This window comes from Camelus dromedarius, chromosome 9 (genome assembly GCF_036321535.1).
Source record: "Camelus dromedarius isolate mCamDro1 chromosome 9, mCamDro1.pat, whole genome shotgun sequence".
Classification (NCBI taxonomy): Eukaryota; Metazoa; Chordata; class Mammalia; order Artiodactyla; family Camelidae; genus Camelus; species Camelus dromedarius.
In genome coordinates, this window is record NC_087444.1 from 6249466 (window position 1) to 6275200 (window position 25735).

General features: G+C 36.5%; 1 protein-coding gene across 3 annotated transcripts in view; it reads right to left on the reverse strand.

The window, feature by feature from the left end:
* Positions 1-25735, reverse strand: part of DPYD (dihydropyrimidine dehydrogenase) — a 720636-nt gene that overhangs the window by 474897 nt on the left and 220004 nt on the right. For all 3 annotated transcript variants that reach the window (XM_031457506.2, XM_064488745.1, XM_064488746.1), the window contains exon 8: positions 22733-22820. In XM_031457506.2, coding sequence (XP_031313366.2) covers positions 22733-22820 — 88 coding nt within the window. The remainder of the gene's footprint in view (positions 1-22732; positions 22821-25735) is intronic.

Genomic DNA, 25735 nt, shown 5'->3' on the forward strand with positions numbered 1-25735 from the left:
AGTTGTTATGTTTACTTTTAGTTTGATAAATTAATCTTCTTGAATATCTAAATATACACTTCCTAATGAGCTTTAATATTCCAGGAGATAAATATGAGAAAATGCTTTGAAACCAATTACAGGAATAATCTTATGTAATCTGCAAACGCTGATCAAAGTGTATCATTTCAATAATGTCAATGTTGAGACAATATAGTTTTATTTGGTGAAAATAATGATTTTGATTTTTACGATAATGTTAGCCATTTTAAAATATTTTATTTATTTGGGGGAAAATTAGGTTTGTTTGTTTGTTTATTTATTTAACGGAGGTGCTGGGGATTGAATCCAAGACCTTGTGCATGTTAAGCATGCACTCTACCACTGAGCTGTACCCTCTGCTATGACAATGTTAGATTTTATCCTATGTACACAGAGATTAATACAACATTGAAAAGCCTAAGCTACGGAAAAGACTGTATATATAATTCTAATAGCTACTTATTAAGTGGTCATTTATTTTCCAGTGTCCTTATTAAGTTTCCTAATTTTAAATCATAAGGAAAAAAGACCTAAGCCCTTAAACCTAAATACTAATTAACTCATTTCTGCCCAAGTTGAAGCTCTAATCCTCTCCTGACTGCACTGTACAACAACTGTCCAGCTTGTCCTCACATGTCCAGTCTTGCTGCTCTCAGATTCATACCCTATCCATAGACGACGCTGCTTAAAAGCCTTCCGTCACTCTTCATACTCAACAGAATAACAGCCCAACTTCCTCGTCTTGCTAAGCGGGACTTCCATGGTCTGCTTCTTGCCTAACTCTCCAACGTAGACATTCGACAATTAGAGATTCACACACTCCCATAGCACCAAAGTCCTCAGGATTTATAATGCTAGTTCACCAAACACTTGTTCCCTGGAGCCTTCTACCAGAAATAATCTCCTCTTTCCAGCTTCTCTTTTCCTGCTACCTCTTGATCATCCTTTCAGCTCAGGAAAGATGCCACTCCCTCTTGTACGTATCCATGACTCCCATCCCGCACCCCGTAAAGTATCCTTACATTTAACTTCATCAGTGTCGTGCATAACATTGGGGATCCCCATTAATCCCCCACAAAACTGGGCATCTCCCAGTCACTACACACATCACCACGCTGTGCTGTGATTATGTTACTTTGCACCCAGTGAGATTATAATCTTCACAAAGTCAAGGAAAATGCTTCCCCTCTACTGAACGCTTAAAAGCAGTACCTGCCATTTCTTTTGTTCAATACAATGTCTGTAAAGATTTATCCCTCTTGTTTCATGTATCAGTAATTCTTTTACTGCTGAGTAACATTTCATTGGTGAATATGCCAGAATTTGTTTAATCCATTCAGCTATTAATGGACAGTTGTACTTTTTCCCATTTTGGGCTGATATGAATATTCATGGCAGAGTCTTTGTGTAGACAGGTGTTTATTTCCCTTGGTTAACTATCTAGCAGTGGCATTAATGCATCACAGGGTAGGTAAATGTTTTCATAAAAAAATTACTAAACCATTTTCCAAAGTCTGTTTTGCATTCCGACCAGCAATGTATGAAAGTTCCAGCTGCCTTATACCCTTGCCAATCTTTGGTGTTATTACTCTTGTTAACTTTGGTCATTTTAGTGGGTGAGAAGTGGTTTCCCATTGTGGTTTGAATTTGCATTTCTCTAATGACTAATGACGCTTAGCATCTTTTCATGTACTTATTGGCTAGTCCTATTTATTCACGAGTCTGTTCAAACCTTTTGCCTCGTTTTTTAAATTGGACTGTTTGTCTTATATACCATAAAGAATTTCTTGCATATTCTGGAAATACACAAATACCTTTGTTAGCCATAATATATACATATTATATATTATATATATAATACACATATAAATATAAAATTTTCTCCCAATCTGTGACTTGCCATCTCATTTGAAAAGCAGGTTTTAATTCTGATGAAGTAAAATTTATTTCTCAAATTTTAATTTGTTTAATTTTTAAAATTTCCTATCTCACTAGTTTTTTTTTTTTTTAACCTATCTAATGATCACAGGGATTTTGTTCTAAGGGAAATCCATAATTTCAGTGAAAATTACACTGACAACCTGTGAGCCCTTGGCACCAAGCACTGTGCTAAATTAATTCAACCATCAGAGTAACTCCCACGAGACAAATTACTATCACCACTTGAAAGGTGAGGAAACCTAGACGGTGAGAAGTTAAAGACTTCACTCAAGGGCACATAGCTGGCAGGAGACAGAACTGGGACTATATTCAGGTCTCTCTAACCTGGAACTGCCTGCTCCTAACCTTCACTGCTTGATGGCCTCTATAATTTTAAACCCAGATGACAATTAGACTGGGAATTTTAAAGACCACTGAGAATCTTCAAAATCTGGAAGGTTTTTACTCCTAAAATAGATCATGGTAAATGTTGGTAGAATTAATATATGATTTTGATATAATTAGATACGTCCAAATAGGCTGCTTGTAAATTGACACTCTGGAGATTTGGGAGAAAGATTCCAATGACCACTGTTATATTACAAAATACAGTTCTTGAGTGAGTATACAGGTGGTATCTGCTCCAAACATTCAGTAATGGACATTCTTTGGTTATCTGTATTCTAAAGAGTTAAAGTTTAAAAAGATTAGGCCACAGAGATGTGAGTACGTAGGAATTCTGATTCTACCTCTCAATTTATTGTTTCTGAAAAATCTTAATTCCTTTTATTTATAGAACACATGTCTTTTGTGTTAAGAAACTAAAGAGAAATAAAAGGTACACTCTTGAAAAAAAAATCAATCCATAATGAGAAATATTTTCCACACTATATATATTGAACTACTGTTCTTTAACACATGGCTAATTCAGTTTCTGGTAGAAAATACTTTTTTATTTTGACTAAGGTTTTGCCCTAAATTCTTGGCTTAAAATGAATTAGCTCATTTTTCAAATCAGCAAATAGCACTTTTTAACGTATTTTTTCTAGATTATTTAAAATTGAAATACATGCGTACAGTGTAAGAACTCAAGTTTTTGAACGAATGCTCAGTTAGGTTGTTCTTCATCGAACTTCACATAATTTATTTTGCTCTCTTGTTTCTTTCTCTTTATTTATCTCCATTTCTTCCATTTCTTCCTCATCATACATGAGTATTGTATATTCACATGATCATCTGATTTTCGCATAAGCCTAGCCTACAATAGCATAATATGCTTAAGGATGAATTTATCTTCGATTTTTTACTATGCTATAAAATGCCCTGCATCTTTCCTGGTAGTAATACTCTGTAATGGCATGGTGGTGGATTCCAACACTCACCTCAAGCAAGACACAAGCTGCTGCTAAGGACTAATAATTTGCTAAAATACTACTGTTCTTGTATTTTTGAAAATAATATATTTGTCATAATAATTTACTAATGGGGTTATGTAGTTACCTGATAGAATTAACTCCTTTTCAAAGCCATTAATTTCTTACAGCTGAGTATAACTTATAGATGGACAAACTGGCTCAAACCAGCTTTGCGTGTTGGTTTCATTTTTATATGCTTGAAGGGATAATAATTTTGTAGGTCTCTTAGAATTCTATGTAATAAGTAATAACTTATTTTACTGTAACAAGTTCAAAAGATATTACTTTTGTTTTGAATACAAATAAAAATAAAGCTAACATTCAATAAACATATCATCCCTATTCATTCCTCTGTTACAATAAAATGCTTTATTTTACTCTTTTCTTCCTTCCATCCCATAAAAGTAAACTGGGTAAGACCTACCATGAATGTAAAAGTAGTTAAGTAACAATTTAATGTTCTCTGTCTATATTTCTCTGCTTTGCTGTGCAGTTTCCTTTCCCCATCTAACATCTTTTGTTGTGTGTCTTCCTGGAGGTAAGGTTCCCTCTTCTCTCTCTCCCCCAGTCCCCCGCCACCCCCACCCACAGCAAAGTGAGCTCCCTTGGCTGTCAAGTGCCACCTTACAATTTTTTCCACCTTCACTAAGCTCTCAATGAGGAAAAGTATCCTTATTAATTTCAAAAACTAACACACGTGCCTATGCTGTTCTTTCCTGGTCTCTCCTTGTTCTTCCCCACCACGTCTCCTTCAATGTCATTTCAAACTTTTGTTTTCCATTTACTTCTTTGCCTTGCCATAAAATGTATTCAGATTTTCCTATTAAGACAACTACAACAACTTCCTCACCTCTCCTCTTCCCTTAAGCCATCATCCCACTCCTCACTTGCCCCAGGATTATTGGACGGGGTACTGTTGAACCGTAAGAAACCCACGAAGCTTGGATACATGCTTCTGTTCTTGAGAACCTCGATGTCTTTGGCAAGCCACTTTTCTACCCTAGACAGTTTTTTCAGCATTAAAATTGACGTAATTAATACCTACTCCCCGGGATTATAGTTGGGTTTGCATGAAACGCAACGGGGTCAAATGTGCAAAGCCTCTAAACCACAGTAGGCATTCAAAAAAAAATGTCAGCAAAGCTCTTAGGCATTGGTGGCTAATGCCAAATTTGACATTAACAATGGGACAGATGTGATTTATTTGCACTAGATAAAAAAAAATTCTCAAAAACACTTAAGCGCACTTGCTAGAATGATCGTTTTCTCTTATTTTTATCAAGTTTATCAAATTCCTGATAGTGCCTTCAGTGCTCTTTCAAAATACTCAACAAAGGCGCTTCCCACAACTTGGATTCAGAACCCTAAAAAAAGCTGCATGAAAAGACTCATGAAACATTTTCTAGCCTCTTTAAAAGACATTTAAAATTTTCTAAATGACTTAGTTTAGGATTTTTGTTCATTTCCATTGTAACCATCTGAGGGGAGCTCACATCTGTGATCAACAAGGCTGGTTTAACTAGCTGTCCTGCCACTCAGGGATGCTGGTCAATGGAATGATCAGGAATGTGGTAAAAATTCCCACAGGATCCCAGAATCCTTTCAGCATCCTACTATAAATAAAAGGGAGCTCTCCACAAAAGCCAATTTGATAAGAAAAGTATACATCATTTTTCATCTGAAAGGTAGTTGATTTTAATAGTAAGTTTAGGCTTTTTTTTTCAAAATTAGTTCTTAAAATAGAAATAAATTCAGTGTAATTTTAAATAATGAATACAAATAATGAATGCCAATAGTTAATATACATTGTTACCAGGATTCTAAAAAGTGACAAGTTGAGAAAAAAAGAATTAGCACTATAACAATTACTAACGTTTAAAAAGACCTGTTTGTTTGATTTAACATACACTGTCTGTAGTAATACATATTTGGTAGAGTTTAGTGCAACTCGTTATTACAAATTTATTTTTTCAAGAGGTTAAACACATACCTTGAGATCAAAGACGTGCCTAAGATTTCCCCCTGTCCTTTTATTTTCTATATCAATCAACCTACAATTGTTAGTGGAGACCATATGTTCAGTTATTCTGTACCATGAAAACTTACAGAATGTGAGAATTGATTTTACATTTCCATTATACATAGTGCATATTTTTTGCCAGACGTTAGGGGAATACAATGTTGAACTCTAATGATGGTAAAAAGTTAATTTTAGTGATATGTCTATTTAATAGTTGTAAAATTAAGGGAATTTCTAAATGTATTCAGTCATATACTAATACTATATTTTGGTAAAATGAAAATACAGAAAGCCAGAAACAATGCTCTAGGGAAGAAGCAAACTGAAAAAGAAACAAGTTATGGCAAAACTGATTTTTTTCTTTTTACAAAAGAATTTTATTGGTTATTGAGAAAAGGCTGGTAAATTCACATCTCACTTTATATGTTGAAACATGTCTCTAAGGAAAAAATACCAATAAATTTCATAAACTATATCTATGTTAACTCTGGTTATGGTAATATACTTTTTTAAGGACTCCAAGGTTACGTTTTATAAAGTAAAAGTTTTCTTTCTCAATTTATTTCTTTTCTTAATATACATGTATTACACCAAATTTTCTTTTCATGTAATTATTTAGTATTTCAAACTTATGACAAATGTCTAGCATTTCCAAGTCAGCTCCTTCGCAAATAAGAGCCAGGTTTGAGAGTGTTCGCTTTGTACATCAGCAGCGAATACTAACATCACGATAAAGAAGTTCAGCTCTCCTGTGAGCTAACCTTACTTTTTCTCTATTATCACAAAAGATCCCTCTAACCATAGGGTTATCTAATATATGCTTGAGTCAAAAGAACAAGACAATAACAAAACTAAGAATACACTATGAATAAGTCACGTTGAAATAAAATCCCTAGATGTCAGAGGAGAATATAGTCATCGCAGTGTGTTTGAGTACTGCGCTCTGTGAGTGTGGACAGGCATACAATTTCACTGGGCTGTAGTCTTCTCACGCCACAAAGGGCAGCTATGAAGAACGAACATGTAATGTCACTGATGCCCTGGCTTCACATAATACACATTATAAGTTGATAATACCAATGACTGCCATTTGTTTTTTACTCCTACCGTATGCCAATTTCAGTAAAAAAGTGACATATTATTTTTTATTACTCCCAATAATCATGAATGGTTGGATATTAACTGAATTTCATCAGCTTTATGGCTCATAGTTTTTCTGCTAGAGCATACAGCTAGTGATAGCAAATCCACCTCTCCTGCCCATATGGCACACCTGACCAGCAGACCTAATCAGGTCCACCCCGAGGGCTTCGAGGATCTCTCCACCAGGATGTCACAAGGAATCTCAAACGTAAGAGGTCAAATCAGACCCCATAATCTTCCCCTCTCTTATTCTATTTGCAATTGTCACCACCATTCATCTAATTGGTCAAAAGAAGCATTGACAATATCCTTGACTTACAGCTATTCCTTAAATTCTCAACCTGCCTTGCTGATTCTCACTCTTGTCCTTCACTGACTGTATCTAATGAGGTGCAAAAGACTTACCCGTTGCACTTCCTCACATTTATTCCCTGCTCTTAGGTCTCAACAGCCCCACTTCAGACCCTCAATTTTAGTTTACCTAAATTATTGCAACAGCCACAATGTAAAATCTCCCAGCATCTGGTCTTGTCCTTTCCAATCCATTTCCACAGTGCCACCAAATCAAACTTTCTAACTGCTGCCTCTCCTGTCACAGTCCTTTATCTTCTACACTGAAAAGGAAATACACTAACTAAACTCATATGTGTAATTTGCAACATCTGTAGACTCTGACTCTGTTATCTCCGGTTGGCCCTATTTGCCAGCACATGTCCCAGGCTGTTGCTGGAGCTGTCACATGCGATGTTCCCTATACCTGGGCATCCTCCTCACCTTCTGCCCCACCACATGTTCCTTGATCTGCGTTTTTCCTATAGAGACTGATGGTCTAGGATGAATAAATAGAAGCAGATACAAGTAAGTGAGTAAAACGTTTAGTTGCTGTGCCACAATGTTGCATATTCTAGGAAAGAAAGAAAGAGTTACCTGGGGAACAATCCAGAAATGCTTGTACATCCATCTCCCCTCAAAACTGCAAGCTTCTTGATAGCAAGGACATACTAATCACCGATCAGGAACCTGGTGTTTACTGAATGAATAACTAAATGAAGTGATAAAGGCAATAATGGGAGTGAAAGCCTTAGCATTATAAAAATGACGAGAATGAAGGACGTGTGTTACTGTCGCTGGTTTAAGCACATGTCTGTTGATACTTTGTCGGTGATGCCAGGGTTGGGTTCTAAGGGTAAGGTATAAAAATTAGATTTTTCAAATATCGCTTGCAGGTTACATGGGTATCATGAAGTAGAAGATACAGCTTTGTGTGTTAAACTGTTCAAAACTGATTTTCAACATGATGTTGAGTAAAAACATTTTTGAACCTTTGTCTTATTTTGTTCCCTGTTCTTGGAGGTCTTGAAACTTAGGGGGGAAAAAAACACTTTTAAAATCCACAAGTTAGGGTTGCTTCCCCTAGGCTGCTTTCTGACTCTCCTTCTACAGAAACAAAAAGGGGGGCAACAGAATGAAAATAACTTTAAGATTATGTTGCCTTTACAAAATTACTCTTTCCTTACTCTAGCCTCCTCAAGCTTCCATTTCCCAGAAAGATGATTTTAAATTGCATAAGGTTGGAAGCTGAGAATTTAAACAAAATGAACAAGCAACCCCACCCAAAACCTGCCAAGAACCAAGAAGGATGGTTTCATGATGTATATGTGTATGTGTACATGTGCATATATGTGTGTGTGTGTATATATATATAATGTGAATGTCTCCATACACATAAACACATACATATGTAGAAGAAAAAAGAGCACATTTAAATATAATAGAAAAATCGCTGCAAAGAAACCTAAGACGGCTTTAGGGACACATACGTTACAATCTATACCACTTTAATAGGAAACCTCATTGTTGAACCAATCATTAGAGACTTATTCAATCTTCTTCAGTTTTCATATGATCCCACATAATAGCCCAGATTTTTTCCACCAGAAGCTCTAGTCAATAGCCAACAAAAATACACTATAAGGGGTAAAGGACAGATGCACAGCAATGATCCAGCTGTGCCTACAGTACCCCATTAATCCAATATTTCTACAATCAGTAGCAGAAGAAAACATACATATGCACACACAACTCCAATAATGTATTTATTTGACTGCGTCAGAATGATATTCTTTAGAAGATAACTTTAGTCTATACACACAAAGTGTTTCTTTTATAATAATAATATAATAATAACTGATTCACCTTATAAACTATGCAATAGTATTTTTCATTATTAATCTTGGTTAGCATTCTGATTTTCAATTTACTTTTTTTTTTTGCATTTTTCTAAGTAGCATACAGGCAAACTAAAATCTAGTTTAAGCCAAGTTTCAGGAAAAACAAAAACTGAATAATCAGTCCCGAACCCAGTATATTTTCACAGTAAGTCAAACAGATTCTGAACTGAAATAAAACATGTTTTGTTCCACCACTTAGCACAGAATTCACTTCTAACTGATATACTATCTTTAAAATTAAGAAAAATCACAAATTCTATTCACTATCCACATTTTTCTTCTTATTCAGTATTTAATTTAATGTATCTCTTTTCATTTACCAGTTAGACTTTTTCTACAGTCTTTAATAAACTTTGCAACATAACACTTTGTCTTTTGTATTAAGATGATGGATACACTCACATAAAAATTTAAAGATATGTTCCAAATAATGCCCAGACCACTTCCCTGAGTACCAAGAATAAGAGGAACTATGGTCTGAATGGCTCTTTGTTCCTTCCTGGCTAAATTTATAATGGAAAGTTGAGAGAGATAACAAAATAAAGTAGAAAGGAAAATTAGACAGATTTTATAAATCATGCCCTAGCCTAGAAGCAAAGATTTTTATTGTGTGTGTGTGTTTCCATTTTACTTATTAAAGCTTGATCATAAAACTAAACACTAATCACAATTTCTAAGATTTCACCCTTAGAATTGTCAATCATTTCGTTAAGCAGTTAAACAGAAATGAGTACCAGGTAAGAGGAAGCAAGGGGGAGCAACCCAGAAAATAACAGTGTGCCTGAGCTCAGGATAAGGGGCTCCAAAATTTTTACTTTCCTCTAAATGAGGGCCAGCAAAGAAGCCAGCTAGAATAGAATGCTGTGGCTGCACAACAGAGAAAAGTACCCGGATTAACTTGACCCAATGCTCATTATAATGCAATTAACATTGCAGTTTGAGCCCCCTCCTGTAGGTTTCTCTGTGTGCATCATGGGTAAAAATATGCATAAAAAAGATGGGCGTGCCTGAGCACAAGGAACGTGAGCTGTCAATCAGCCAGAGCACTCAAAGAACCTGAGCTGTGAATCAACCAATCAATCACGAAAATGCCCCCTAAGCCAGGATATAAAAACAGGAAAAACAAAGGAGCGGCGCCATTTTTCCTCTCTGGGGTTGGCCGGCCCCCAATTCTCAGGGGTGCATTATGCTTTACAACCTTTTTACATCACTAATAAAATCTGTGTATATCACGCTGTCTGTCTCCCATCAGAAATTCTTTTTCGGGAATGACTAAGAACCGAGGTAACTTTAATTCCCCTCCTCCCGGTAACAACCTCATAGACAACTCATCTCAGTTCTCACTTAATTCCTTCTGTGACTTTAATTCATGGATGTGTTTTTATTTTCTCTTTGATTGTGAAGCCAAGAATATACTTATTTACTGAAGATTACTTTAAAAGGATAAAAAATTAAATGTGAGAAAAATAGGTTTCCCTTTGTTGGTAATGTTTTTAAAAATCAATATAGGCATGGGGTCAGGAAGAACATTATTTCTGGATACACCTTTCAGAGAAGCTATTTGCTAAAATAGTAACTAAGATGTGAGGAAGCCAGGGGCTTCAGTAGACTGTGGGGACCCTCCTACAAATGGCTGTTTTAAAAGGCTAGCACCAAAGAACCAGTGATGTACACGTATCTCCTGCTTCAAAGACAGGTCTTATACTGGTGTTCTTAAAAGTTTTCCACAAATAGGCCTATACTCTCAAAACCGGTTAGGTGACATCAGATAAAAAAGCTAACTTGATTTACACCGCAAGTGGACGTCCACGTAAAGGTTTCTATTGTCTCAAAACTACAAGAAATTATAAGCAGTTAATATTCGTACATAATACCTTGGTCTACAGTCTGCTGGCCAAATCTGGCCTTCCGCCTACAATATGGTTCTATTGTCACACAGCCACTGTGCTGATTTGTTTACATACACCTCATTCTATGCCTGCCTTTGCACTGCAGAGGAAGCCACGTAGGTAGTCACAGCAGAGACCATGTGCTCCAGAAAACCTAAAATATTTGCTGTGTGATTTTTAGAGAAAAATTTTGCTGACTCCTCATTTAACTTTTTTTCCCCACTAGTTAGAAACTCAAATAGAATATATTTAAGTTATTTAAATTAATATTCCTTTCTCCAATTTGCCCCTTCTAAATTGAACTTCTTCCTAAATTTGGCCCTCTCTTCTCATCCTTTTGGCATATACTCCAGTTGAGGTCCTCATAACATCAAAAAGATAAAACATAATTTCATTTTTACCCAGAGAGATTCTTATCTGCTAATCTATCCTCTTGATTAATTCTGCACTTACATATTTTTAACATTTATTACCTCTGTATTACCTCTGCAACTTTCTATTGGTAACAGGCAGGTTGCAAATAAAGGTATTAAAAAGCACTGTAGACCACTTCACAACCATTAGGATGGCTACTAACAAAAAATCAGAGAACAACAAGTGTTGGCAAGGATGTAGAGAGATTAGATCCCTTGTGCGCTGTTTTTGGAAATGTAAAATGTTACAGCCACTATGCAAAACATCATGGCATTTCCTTGACAAATTAAAAATAGGATTACTATATACACTGGGTATATACCAAAGATAACTGAAAGCAGGGACTTGAAGAGATATTTGTACACCTACGGTCATAGCAGCAGTATTCACAATAGCCAAAATGTGGAAGCTACCCAAGTGTGGTATACATATGCAATGGAATGCTATTTAGCCTCAGAAATAAAGGAAATTCTGACACACATTAAAACATTGAAGACATTATATTAATTGAAAAAAGCCAGCATAAAGGAACAAATACTGTATGATTCCACCTATATGAGGTATCTAGACTAGTCAAATTTATAGACATAGAAAGAATGGTGGCTACCAGAGGCTGAGGAAGGGGAGAATAGAAAGTTGTTACATGGGTACAGAGTTTCAGTCTTGCATGCTGAAAAGAGTTCTGTGGATGAACAGTGATGGTTGCAGAAGGTGAACTTCCTTAATGTTACTGAACTGCACATGTAAAAAAATGGTTAAAACAATGAATTTTAGGCTATGTATATTTTACCACAATTTTAAAAATGTATTTAAAAAGTTCAACTCGTTACTTATGAGCAATGCCATCTTATTGTATTGGTTGAGAATAGGGCTTTGGTTTCAGATGGACCTCCATTCAAATTCAGGTTCTAGTACTGAGAAAATTACTCAACTTCTTTTAGACACAATTTATGTATGTGTGAAATGGAAGTATCAAAAATATCAATCCAAACTTACTTCAAGATAATTAAAATAATTCATGTAAGGAATATAGCCAATACTCCAAGAAACTTAGCTACTCTGTTTATTACATTCATATGTACAAAATTCTTATTTATTAATTGCATTAAAGTAGTTTTATTGTTTTTTTCTAAGTGAATCATAACCCTTTAAACTTATTTTGCAATCTATAATCCTTAGCATATGTGGCAGAAGTTTAATAATATACTTTGAAACACAATCAGCCAATGCTTAGATTAAAGGAATAAAAACAGCAGAAAAGCACCTGACTATATATAATATGGTCTTTATAAGTTACAGAAGACAATTTTCTTTCAATAAAAAGGAAGCGACCATAGAGATACAAATTGGAGTCAATTTTAAAACACACTATTCTAACACTGATAAATTTATCAGTAAAATATAGATATTAGGGTTCAACAAACAAAGCCTGCATGTATATAAAAAACGAAAGAGGAGAGTACAAAATAAGAACTCAAAACGTCAAGGAAGCAACTCTCCAATTTAATATGACTTCTTTCCACAAAACTGGATGTATTCACATAATCTTTGACTGATTAACCCAATATTCAACATCTTCTCCAAATTTAACTTACGAATTAAGAGCTGCATGCACAATTTATCTCAGTAACAAAAAAGCAAAGTGAACATCTGTTCATTTTCTGCTGTGGAAGTTTGTGTTTGGGGGGGAGGTGGGGGGAGAGGCGTGAGCAGAGCCTCTAATGGGCCATGTTCTTTCCAGGTGGCACCGCATGGTTCATCAGAAGATGATAACACACAACAAGTTTCTCACATACTTACAGATAAGAAAGTAAATAAATCAAACTTTTGTTTTAATTTTTTCTTAAATGTCCATGGTAAATACGCTTAAAAATATACTTTAAAGGATTATGTGACTTGAGTTAATAAAGTAAATTCATCTTTACTGCAGTATTATTTTCCTCATATATTAATTCTTTGTATGTTTAAATGACATTATAAAGTAATATGAGTTTTAGACATTGAAAAAAGAGTAATGTAGCCAAACTAGGTTCTCCCCCATTGATTTTTATTTACTTATTTAAATAAATTTGTGTCGCTCTATAAAGACTTGGAGAATTTAGTACAACATGATTTTGCTGGAGGCTCCCTAAACAATTCAATGACAAGAACTGGAGAAAAACTGATTTGATACAAATTTCAACTGAATTGCTTCTAAAATAGATGTATTACTTAAATTACAATGTCTTAAGGAAGTCTCCTCTTCAAAGCACTTATCTTGCTTTTAAACATTTATGTCAAAGAAGTTGTTTAAATGTCAATGGAAAGAGTATTAGTTTATGTGATCCAGCGCTGCTAGCCAAAGCTGACAGCGCCTACCTGGCCTGCATACACAGGAAATAAATAATAAGTAAGGCACAAATTAGCCTGCAAATTTTCTCATTTCTAGTCTTTTGAAAAATTATTTCTAGAAGGAACTCCAAAGCCTGCGTAAAAAAACACCTAGTTTTCTCTAACTTGATTCAACTTCTGCAATTTCTGTAACAGTTTCACATCTCTCTTACGGATTCTGCTTTCATTGTGTGTGATGGGCTCCCGTATTTTGCCAACCTTGACACAGAGTGACATGCAAAAGGGTACGGTCGGCAGAGCTGTGTGGTTTGTGTGAATAAAGCTGTCTAGCAGGATGGCCCTATCCCTGACTGGAAACCATCGATGTTTGCAAATGCGTGTTGGAGGTAGTCATGAATTACAGACACGAAGTCATTGAACTGGAGAGCTGGGGACGGAGCCTGTGTACTGTGGCATTCCTTAATGCTTCTGTGATAATATCCACTACCTCAGTGACTTTTAATTTTGTTAATTAAAATAAATCTTATCCTTCAACATCAACATTCTACCTCTGGAGGACAACCCATATCTATAGGATGATTGCTACATTTAAAAAAAAAAACCCCACCATGATCCCTGAAGTGTATGTTCTATAACAACCCCTTCCAAGTGCGGATGACGATTTTTACCCGTCAAAAAATGTAACCATCATCCATAAACCACTGGGAACAGCTAAAAACAACAGTGCTTTAACAATATGCTTCTCTCATTTTAGCAACTACTGTAAGTGAAATATATTTTCATTCTATAAAATATATCTAGAAATATAATAGAAATCCCTCTATGTCTCTATCAAAAGAAATCCAAAGAAGTGTTAAGTATTTTAAAACATAACTTACCTTCTTTTATAAATTTTTAATAAAAAGAACATGTACTACAGAATATTTTAAAATAACCCCCTTGCTACATAAATTACTTCATTCTGACTGCAATATGGAAGAAATAGATATATTTTAACTGACTAACTAAATAGTTAATTCAATAGATATTTATTGAACATTTACAATATTCCAGGGATTCTACCAGCAGGAAAAATCATTTTTTAAAAGATTTTGCTGTATAACCATCTTCATCATAAAACACTTATTAAATATCCTCAAGCAAATAGCTTTGCCTTTACCAAATATGCTCAAAGAAAATACCTAATATTCAGCATAGCAGTGTAATACTTAATACTTGTAATGATAAGGTGTATATGTAAGAATGACAACAATAACATTTAGAATTTTAAATGTATTGCCTTTGAATGAGTAATCGAAACCGTGAACATGTCTTTGCATTTTTTCAAAAAAAGAAGATGCTTGGAAAATATGTGACTTTTGAAACGTCTACTTGATCAAATATAGTTTCAAACTTCTCAGGAAGTTATGATCTTGTTTTTCAGTTTTCCTTTGCTTCTATTTTCTTTTCATTATTCCAATTATTTTACTTTAAAGAACTTATTTATTTATTTATTTTTATTGAAGTATGGTCAGTTACAATGTGTCAATTTTTGGTGCACAGCAAAATGTCCCATTCATTTTCATATTCCTTTTCATTATAGGTCATTACAAAATACTGAATATAGTTTGCTGTGCTATACAGGAGAAATCTGTTTTTTTTGTTTTTATATATAGTGGCTAACATTTGCAAATCTCAAACTCCCAAATTTATCCCTTCCCACAGCCTTTCCCCTGGTAATCACAGGACTGTTTACTATGTCTGTGAAGCTGTTTCTGTTTTGTAAATGAGTTCATTCATCCAGAGGGAATTTTTATTCAAAAACATGCATGCACCCCAATGTTCACAGCAGCACTGCTTACAATAGCTAAGACGTGGAAGCAACCTAAATGTCCATCCACAGAGGACTGGATAAAGAAGATGTGGTATACTTATATGATGGAATACTACTCAGTGATAAAAAAGAATAAAAAGAAAAAACAATAAAATAAAGACTTTATTGATACACTGTATATCAAGAAATGTGCTAAAATTGTAGAATACAAAGATTTAAAAAGCCAATCTCAGCTCTCACAGGTTTTTAATATTGTGTGTCTGTGTGTGGGGCAGGGGAATGGATATACGCACACAACCAAAAATAATACGAAGAAAACTCCAGTCAGTCCTATAAATGACATATAAAACCTTTTACTACATGTGAACACAGAATAAAGACTTATCTCAGCAGGGTGAGTATGAAAGCCTCACGTAGGAAGAAGTATTCAAGATGAATATTATAAGCATTGACTTTACCGTATGCGGACAGACGGAACATTTTTCTCAGTAAAGGAAAGAGTATGAGACAAGGCATGATGGGCGGGAGAGAACAAGTTAGTTCTGAGGAACGGCTAGAGAACTGGTGGAAGGAGAGATCTACAAGGGGTATATTTTTAGGGCAAAAGGGGTATATTTGGAGAACTATGGTAGCCAGTTGAAAGTCATACTAAGGAAATCTGACTTATTCTGAATGCAGTGACAGTCACAAAACATATCTGAGACACGCAGAGCTTGTTTCTGAGAAGTGTTACCTCAGGGAGAGAGTTCTTCATATTAGAGTACCATATTACTCAGAGAAGCAGTGATTTTGGGCAACAAAGATAACCATCCTAGGGACCAGGATTACTCTTCCTGACATGATAAGCATGGTCTCCTAATACAATCAAACTGTGTTGGACTCAGTGCCAGTTTGGTGGACTTGGAATCAAAACGAGGAGATTTAGAGGTCTTTAAAACACACTTACCTATGTATCTTCATGATAAGGGCTCACATAACTCCAGGTCCATTGATTCAGGTGGCTCTAAAGAGACACTGCCAATATTTCCTCATTCTTTTTCCCCTCTTTCTACACTTGTAAAGGTGACCAGCCCCTATTACCTGCTTCTGCAGATTAAGATGCAATTTCTATAGATATGTTAATATGATCAAAGGCTAATTGCCCTACATCTATTTTATCTCCTTCTGGGGGGCTTTGCTTGAACTCATTAAGTGCTGATTTAATGAACTCTCAGTGGGAATTCTACTTCCCTCATTTCTGAATTCTTGGGAGCCATCTTACAATTACACCTGAGTACTTACAAGTGACACTAAATTAGACATTATTACAAATTTTTTTAAAAAGTGCATTCGCTAAATATCCATGTCTTTTTTGCTTGCAATTAAGTCACGTTTATTATTTTAAATTAATCTATTCAGAATTGTGCATAATTTTTAAACAACTTCAGTTTCCATCTGTGGACAGAAGTAAAGTAGGTGGTCTAAAAACCTATCTCATTTTCTTCTAAATGAATAGGAAGTATACATGGTTGTGTACAATTTAGAAACTCCTTCTTAAGAAGCTAATTAAGAATAATTTTTGCAGTGAAGAATTCTGGCTCTAAGGAGGCACAAGAGATTTAACTAAAGGCCACACTGTAGCAAATTTAATACCACAGTCTCTCAATGGATTTTCTTAATTGTAATTAGCTCTTCTTCAGCTGTTATAATATTTGGGAATCATCACATTTAAAAAATATTCTTTTCTGATGGAAATGGAAGAAAACCAATTGGTAGTAACAATGAGAAAAATGAGGCTAAATACAAAGCCTAATTCTTGCAGAGTACGAGGTCCCATATTCAAGATCATTAATTTGGACTCTAATGGAGCCAGGTGTCCTCAGCTAACTTGCTGGTTTTCAGTCATTGTGTCTGTAACAGCTTATGCTGAAGTGTGGATATTTGCATTTATTACATTTTTCCTACATATCTATAAAACTCACCTTCCATGTTTTGGCTGCTCTTTACTAGTTTTCTTTAACTTTCCTTAATCTTAATTTTCTTATCCATAAATAGAGTTAATAATATCTACCTCAGGGGCCATTTTAAAAGTTAATGACATAGATTATATTAAAACTTGAGAGTGGAATATTTTAGCTAACACCTCTGCTACTAGCAGTATCAACCGCCACTAACGTCACTACTCCTGCTTGTTTATTTCATTTATAGTGTAACAACAATTTTAAAATAATGTGATAGCTATTTCCCCTTGTGTCTCATCCATATTGTAATACTCCCAAAATGGCCAACATTTTTTAACATCCTACCAATTTACTTGGGCAAATAATCAAAACATTTGCATTAAAATCGTAATTTAAAAATACAGAGTTCCTACTCTGTGCCAGGAACTATGTTAGATACTGAAGATTCATCAATGAATAAGGCAGATAGAATCTTCACCCTGCAAGAGTTTAACTTCTAATGGCAAAAACAAACGTGTGACCAGTCAATTATAATACATGGAAATAGGTGCTGAAAACAGAGTACAAAATCCAGTATGGACATCCAGCAAGGGAACAGGAACCTAACGGTGTGGTGATCGGTGGGGAGGAAGTGGCTTCATTCACCCAGGTTGAAGAGTGAAGGCTGGGAGTGGATCATGACAAGTAGAGAGAATTACATGAAGCAGATAAAAGGACACGTAAGAACTTAAATTTGAAAAGAATGACAGGTCTAGGTCCAGGCAATACCAGGTATAAAAACTGAGTTTAACAAATTGAGATGAGATAAAACAAATATCTGAAACACAATTTAATGGGTAGGTGTCTAAAGACGGCGGCTGTGAGTAAATCATGAAGGGCCTTGTAAGTCTTACTTTTGAAAGTTTTTTTCTGTTTCCTGAAGGAAATAGGGAGCCCTGGGTGAGGGGTGGGGGAAGAGGGAGGAGGTTTAAGTGAGGGAGTGGCATGATGAGATCTAACTTTAGAAAGACCACTGTTTCTGTTGTGTGGCTAACGGTGGCCTGGGGCACTGGTTAGAAGGCCGGCGGCGTGAAGGGAGGGGAACGGCGGTGGTGAGACGTGAATTCAAGAGAAGTCTCAGTCTCTGCTCCCTGTCTCTACTGTGACTGAATAAGAGATTTCACTGCTACTTACCCCGTAATTCCCTCTCTCCCCCAAGTATTAAAAACAAAAATTCAGGAAAAAGTACGTTGTCAGCAGAATACAGAAAGCATCATCATTTTTCTGAGGGTAACTTAGTGGGTGTTCTTTCCCTCACATGCTTGTTTAGCCTTTTCGTCACTGCCGTGTTTTGTGAGAATATAAGAGGTAAATTACCATAAAATGCACATCAAATCCTGAACTCGGGATGTGCAGATACTAACTACTGTATACAGAACAGATGAACAGCAAGGTCCTACTATATAGCACAGGGAACTATATTCAATACCTTGTAATAGCCTATAATGGAAAAGAATATGAAAAGGAATATATATATATATATACACACATATATATATGTATATACACATATATATGTATAACTGAATGACCATGCTGTAACCAGAAATTAACTCAATTGTAAACTGACTATACTTCACTAAAAAATTAAAATTAAAAACAAATGGATGATCATAAGAGAGAAGAGAAATAGGTTCCTTTGAAGCAAAGATTAAGGGTTCAGCTCTTCACTGATCTAGAACAGTGGCGCTTAAATTGTCTCTAGAACATAATCACCCAAAGAACTTACCAAACAAACTGTACTGTACTCATGCTCAGCGCATCCTACCACATCTCACTCCGTAAGCTGTAAGATATGATTGTTCTGTTTGAATCTCTTACGATTTTCCTGACTCAAATTAAAATAAGCTAAAACCTGAACTCAGATATCTTTATATATGTTTAACTCATAGAACTGTGCCTGGAACACTGTGGTCACTCAGTACTTACTGAATTCACTCAACGGCTACTTACTGCAAGGTGTTAAGCTTGCTACGGGAAAAGGGCAACTACTTGAGGGTCTTTGCAACTATAGCAGCGGCTTTCAAGCACTGCCTGTTAAGCCACATCTTAAAATACATTTTCCACATAATGCGGTATGCATATGCAAGTACACACACCCGAGACAAAAGCATACACGATGGGAAAGCATTTTCACACAATAACGTTTAACAACGCACGACACACTTTGATATTTTCTATTCTTTGTGCTCACTTTTTAATAATAAAAAAAGTAATGACAGCTGCAATCCATAATACTGATTTCAACACCATCCAAAGAGAGGCAACCAATACTCTGAAAAAACCTTATGCAGTTGGATGTTCTAACTCTATTTTTGAACAGTGACAGTGACACACTGTGCTGGTGCTTTAATTTCAATAAAAATACCAACATTTTAGGGCTTTTAAAAAAATACCAAGTATCTCAAAGACAACTCAGTGCAGTTTGAGTAAGACCCAGAGCGTTACCCTACGTTTATTTCACTTGGAAGAAACGAGACGTCTCACAGGTAAAGAGACATAACTCCTTCTGTCTCACTGTGACGTATACACAACAAGATAACTTCCTTAACGGATTCTGTTTGAATTAGTTAGGGAAAAACCTAAAAGTGACCAGCTTCTCACCAGCAAGATCACACACAGTATTAAAAATCAGAAAACACGAGAATGCACTTCTATTAATGCAATGGATTTATCAAGCTATCTTTAATAAGTTATATTTAATTTTTAAAAAGTACTTTTTCTTTTAGTCACACTAACATAGAATGAGACAGTAGTTACAAATATAGACGATCTATAATATGGTATTCCCAACTACGGAAAGAGAAAACGTTCCACTACCGTTAAGTGACCTATGTAACCAACATGTACGCCCTAAGTTCTCAGAGTGTCTTCTCTACTGTTAACTCCTTTACTAATTTCCCTCAATAAGGATTCCATGTGTCAAACACAAATGATGATACACATCTACAGCAGAGAATTTTATTTTTTCCCTCTCTATATATTTACCATCCCCCTTTCTTTAAAGGAATAGAAGTTTACCGGAGCATTATGTCCACCCAGCTAAAGGCTGTATTTCCCAGCACCCTTTGCTACCAGGTATGTTTACATCACCAGGATGCAGACGATAAGGTAAAAACAGAAGTGATATGTGCAACTTCTGGGCCGTCAACTTAAAAGAAAGGGAACTCCCTTCCCTATTTCCAGTTTTTGTTAGCAGGAATGTGGAAACACTGGCCACCAATGAACGGAAGATGGAAATCAGACGTTGCAGATGGCTCATATCGTTAAAACGAGGGAGAACTAAATGCATACCTTGTGTAAGCCTCCATTATTTTCCTTTCTTAAAGTGGCCAAACCTACATCCTAAAAAATACAGAATTCCTATTCCAAAATTTACTCCTCTAAACTGAGTGGGAAAAGGTGATATGCAAAGTGAGTGAGGTTTAATTGCCATAAAGAAGCATGGTTACGGAACAAAAGCACGTAAGGACGTGAGGCTGTCCGGGGAACAGGCAGTTACATGGTAACAGAAAGGTCATAAATTCCCAGCTTGGTGATCAGGAATGTCAAATGGATATTTCCTGAAGGATCAGGCTACTTGTCTTCTACAGACAGAGCTATTTTTTTTTTTTTCTGACAAGATGAAACTTTCTTGTATATATTTCATACGCAACACTGAAATAGCACACAACTGCATTCCACACATCACTACACCGAAATGTCAAAAGATTCACTTCTCAGCATGAAAGTGCACAGTGACATAAATATGAAAGGGCTGCACACTTAAAATGCTGCATTCACACCTCGGGGCAGAGTCACGTGGAGTATTGCGAAGGGCGGTAGCACCGTCCAGTAACATACATTAGGGGACTGAATGAAATAAAAGGAAACTCTGAAACATTATTGATTCTTGCAGATGGAAGATACTGCGGCTGAAACCACTCAGAGTGATGAAACAATCAACTCTTTCAAATTTTTGTTATAATTTGCTTCTTGTGCAATTACTTTGAAGATATTTCAATGTACTGGTTATTTATGTGGTCCCTATCTCTTCAGCACAGATTCTTTGTAGACAAAGTTCATTGAGATACAGGAAACTTCATTAGCATATACAACTCCCTTAATGGAAAACATATATTTTACATAACCTGCTGTAGAAAGCCACAATGGAATTTCAAATAGCTATTTGAAAACATTACCAACATTTCAGACCCATTGCCTGCCTAAATTTTTCATTGATTTATTGACCAAGCATTTTTTAATTAGCATTTGTTGAGAATATTACCCAAAATTGCTGGTATTAGTAGAATACACTTGAAAGATACTCGCCATAATTCTTTACATAAAATTCTCAGTACAAATGTAATGTTGAACAGTAAGACTTAACTCAGGTATAGTGCTAAAAATGAAACCTATGGAAAGTATCAGACATTCTCCTATTCTTATCTACACATGATTATTGTACTCAGAATGCAGGGAAATACCGATGACTGTGGTACTCAAGTTTTTGGAAGAAAAGAGATTCAATATAGACATTGAGGAGCTAGAAAGCAGTGGAATTTATTTTCCTCTCCATAATTTTTCATCTAAATAAAGGGAGTGACAGAGATGGTCTTAGACTTGGTAACAATTATCTAGTCAAAGAATACACAGCATCCTGGTAAGAAAACCTTGGTAGGCTTGGAAGCACTCCTGATGACTTTACTCTGGAAACACCATGAAAAAGGGCAGCTCAAAAACAAGCGTTACCCAGTGTGTGATGACTTAGAGATGGACCAGTTTTCACGTCTGTGTAGTTTCATTAGACATTCACATTCCAAGAGTGTGAACTAGAGAGGAGACAGACAAACTGAAAGACATGGGAGTGGACTCAGTGTCTACGCCGTAACTGTTCACAGTATGGTCATACGAGAGAATAAGTCCAAAGTTCATGAGGCAAAGACTAAGTCAAATCAACTGGTCTCTCTGGTCCCTCAGTATACAGTAAGTGGGAAGGGAAAATGTTAGCAAAGTCAATCCCTGTGGGATATTTAGGCAAAACATGGAACTGTAAGAGACATGAATTGCCCTGGCAGCTATACACCGTCCGCGTGACTTTCAGAACCATGGCTGAACATCTTTTAAAATTCAGCCAAATATGAAAAGTCTTTAGGAAATATTGAGAAAAAAAGAATAGAAAAAGAAAATGAGCCAATTCTATCCCTTAATATCAACTTAACTGATTTGTTTTATCATGAAGAGAAAGCTACAGCATCGAGCTATTTCTGAGCCCAAATTCCAAGCTTCTGTGCTGTGACTTGAAAACATTCTGCTTCTTAGATGTTCACTGGGATGAGAGTACCGTGAGAGGATGGGGAGATAAAACTGTCTTGCCAAAGTTAATCCATAATGAGGTGAGGCACGACAACCAGTTATGAAAGAGAAAGTTTTCTTTGGCCATTCATTTCTTCTAGCTCTTCCCTGAACAAGATACAACATCTACCATGAAAATGCCTAAAGGTAGTTATTGTCCTGGGCATTGTCAGGAAGTAAAAAATTACCATAAAGGAAAATATCTAAAAGTAAGCTACTCACCTATCCCGATGAAAGCAGCTTTGTACCCTTCTTCTTTCAAAGTGCTAAGAGTAATTTCATTCGCTGAAAGGCTTTTACCACAAATTATCTGTAAAAAAAAAAAAAAAAAACACCTTTGAGTAGCTACATTTTGGCATTCAATTAATTAAAACCTGAATCTTCAACTTCAAAAATAACAAAAATTCGATACACATATACCCACATACGTAATTCCATATACACAGAAGTTTTTGTTTTGTATATCGGCTTACGTATACAAAATAGTGTATAAATAGAACACATATGTTTTACTTAAGGACTAAATGTATTTGAATTAAGTAGCAGAAAAAAGGTTAGTGTATTTAAAACCAAAGTCAGTAAACTTTCATAGCTTAATTAGTATGTTCAAGGCACGAGGCTGTTCATTTTAAACAATAAAATGATAAATGAGACAGTTTCTGCGTCCATGCACAGTCAAGATCTGTGCAGAAGATGTGCATAAATAAATATAATATATAACAGAATATGTTCAGCACGTCTAGAGGAGCTCAGAGGATGGACAGATTCATTTTGGCTAAAGTCATACCGATGAGAAAAAAGAGAGGTAGAGGGATTTCAATAAAGCCTTTTTAAAAAAATAGATAGGATTTTGATAGGAGCCATTGTCCAGGGAAGATGAATAAAGCCAGGAGTCAGAGGGTAGGCACTCCTATTAAAAGTCACAGTACTTTGCTCAGTCCTCAGACATGAGCCAATTTTCTGATCTTGAACCTGCTGACGGAAGAGGCGGTCAGGTCCCGGGGAAGAAAGACCCTGTAACACCCGGCAAGTCAACACTGTAATGATTCTTCTGCTCCTTCCCCCAGACGGAACGACGGCCATTTACCCAGGAGACCGTGCACTGGGGAAGGGGAATCACACATTTCAAGGACACCGGACACAGGTTCTTCCCTGACATCGATACCCGAGGAGCAGGGACGTACAGAGACCAGGTGAAAAATGGAGCCTGGGTAAAGTCTGGTTCACAATAGGCCCGAGGGGATCTCAGACCCAGCTAGCAGTTATTCCCAAGTCTCCAAGTGCATAATCCAAATTGCTCTACTGCCATCGAAGCAATCCCACACTGGGTCTCTGGCCTGCAAAGTAAGAGCCATTCTAGCTCTAAGAGCTGGGAAGGCCAGGCAACTTCCAAACTGTGGTCGAGGGAGTAAATCACACACAGTATCACAGCCTAGGGTGGATGGGGACGGAGAGATGGAGGTGGTCCATGTTATGCTTCTGTCTGATTCCCCAGTCCGGCCCTGCTAAGCCCAAATGATTCCTGCAGTCTGACTACAACCTGCTGCAGGCTTGACCCAGGGGCAGCCCTGCCTGCCGTTCCCGTGACCGCCGCGGCAGTATTTCCAGAGCAGGCCACTGCGTCCACAGGTGCGCGGCAAAGGGCCTCGGACTCGGTGAGCGCACGCCTCTCATCCCATGCTGGATCAGAAACAGTGCTCACTCACGGCGGAGAGATAAGGATGTTCACTCACAGGGTTGCCTCAGGAACGCATCAACTCTCTTCTGCAGTCACATACATAATCTAAAGTGACCTGGCGAGAGCTCAGAACATCACAGTGACCCATTGCCCTGAGCACACCATGCAGACCGGACAGCAGAAGCACGAGGCAGCTGGTAGGGCAGAGCCTTGAAGACGCGTGCACCCCAGGGGGCAGACGAAGAAGCTTACAGAGATCAGGGACCACCCACCTGAGCGAAGTGGAAGAGTCTGCTTGTCAGGGATACGCCAGCACGTACTCCCCAAAGTAAAAGATTTTGCTGCAGTTTTACACCCATTTACCACCATAAAGAAGAAAGCAAAATGCCTGGTAGTTTTGGGGGGGTTCAAGGCAACATGTTCCTAAGAAAAAAAGTCTCTAAACTGCTTCATAGAGCAAGAAAACATTGTATTCATAAAACAACAATCGCAACTGACCTGCAGAGAGTACTTAACTAAGTGCACCACTCTCTTCTAAACACTGCAGAAATGGGCTCCTTTCATCCTCACCACGGCCTTGTGAAGTGGCGTCACCATCCTGGTTTTACACGTGCTGATACTAAGGGACAAGAGAGCTCTGACAGCCTTCAGCAAACTCAAATATGCAGTCTAACTGCAGAAGCAGCACGGGTAACAGCTGTGTTCTTACGTCTCTTGAAGTTAGAAGGAGACTGAAGGGCAGAGCCAGCACCATCCTGAATGGCACAGAACAATACACTGCATGTGGAGAACTACTGGAATGCTGTGTTTCTGGAGTATAAAGTCCAAAGCAAAGAATGGGGAAAGAAACTAGGGGGAGAAAATGACCTGGAATATAACATAGAGGGACATTTTTGCTTTCCTAAAATAATTCTAATTTTATTGGCAGATAATTTTATTGGCAGATTGAAAGTTAACAAGCAGGGGACAACTGAGGTGAGATTAATAACTAGTATCCAGAACTCTGAAACGTATCAAATACCACAAAGTGAACTGGATCATTAAAGTAAACACATTATCAAAGGCATTTAATAGTAAGTATCTAATAGTGGATATTCCTATTAGAAGTAGTAGAATTAATAGAATTAGATTCTATTACAAGCATCGAATAATGAAGCTTTAGGATTATAAATTACTCTAATTTTTCAAATAGATGTTTTAAAATTAAACTAATTTTTAATCATAAAGAAAGAAAGCTCTAGTGCTTATTTTATGAAATAATCTCAATAACAATATATAATGAAAGTTAGACATAAATGAAAATTATAGGTCCAGATATTCTAAATAAAATTTTAGGAAACTGAATAAGAATGCAATTTCCAAAGTTGAGCAGTGGAATGCCCTGCCAATGGGTTCATCAGAGAAAGTGATGCTCAGAATATAGGTCTGATTTATTCACTGACTCAGCAAAAAGACTGAAGAAAGAGCTCCCATCCATCTTGAGGTGCTGTTGTGGGCATGTGTGTACGTGTGTGTACATGCAATATGTGTATGTAAGTGCATGTGCT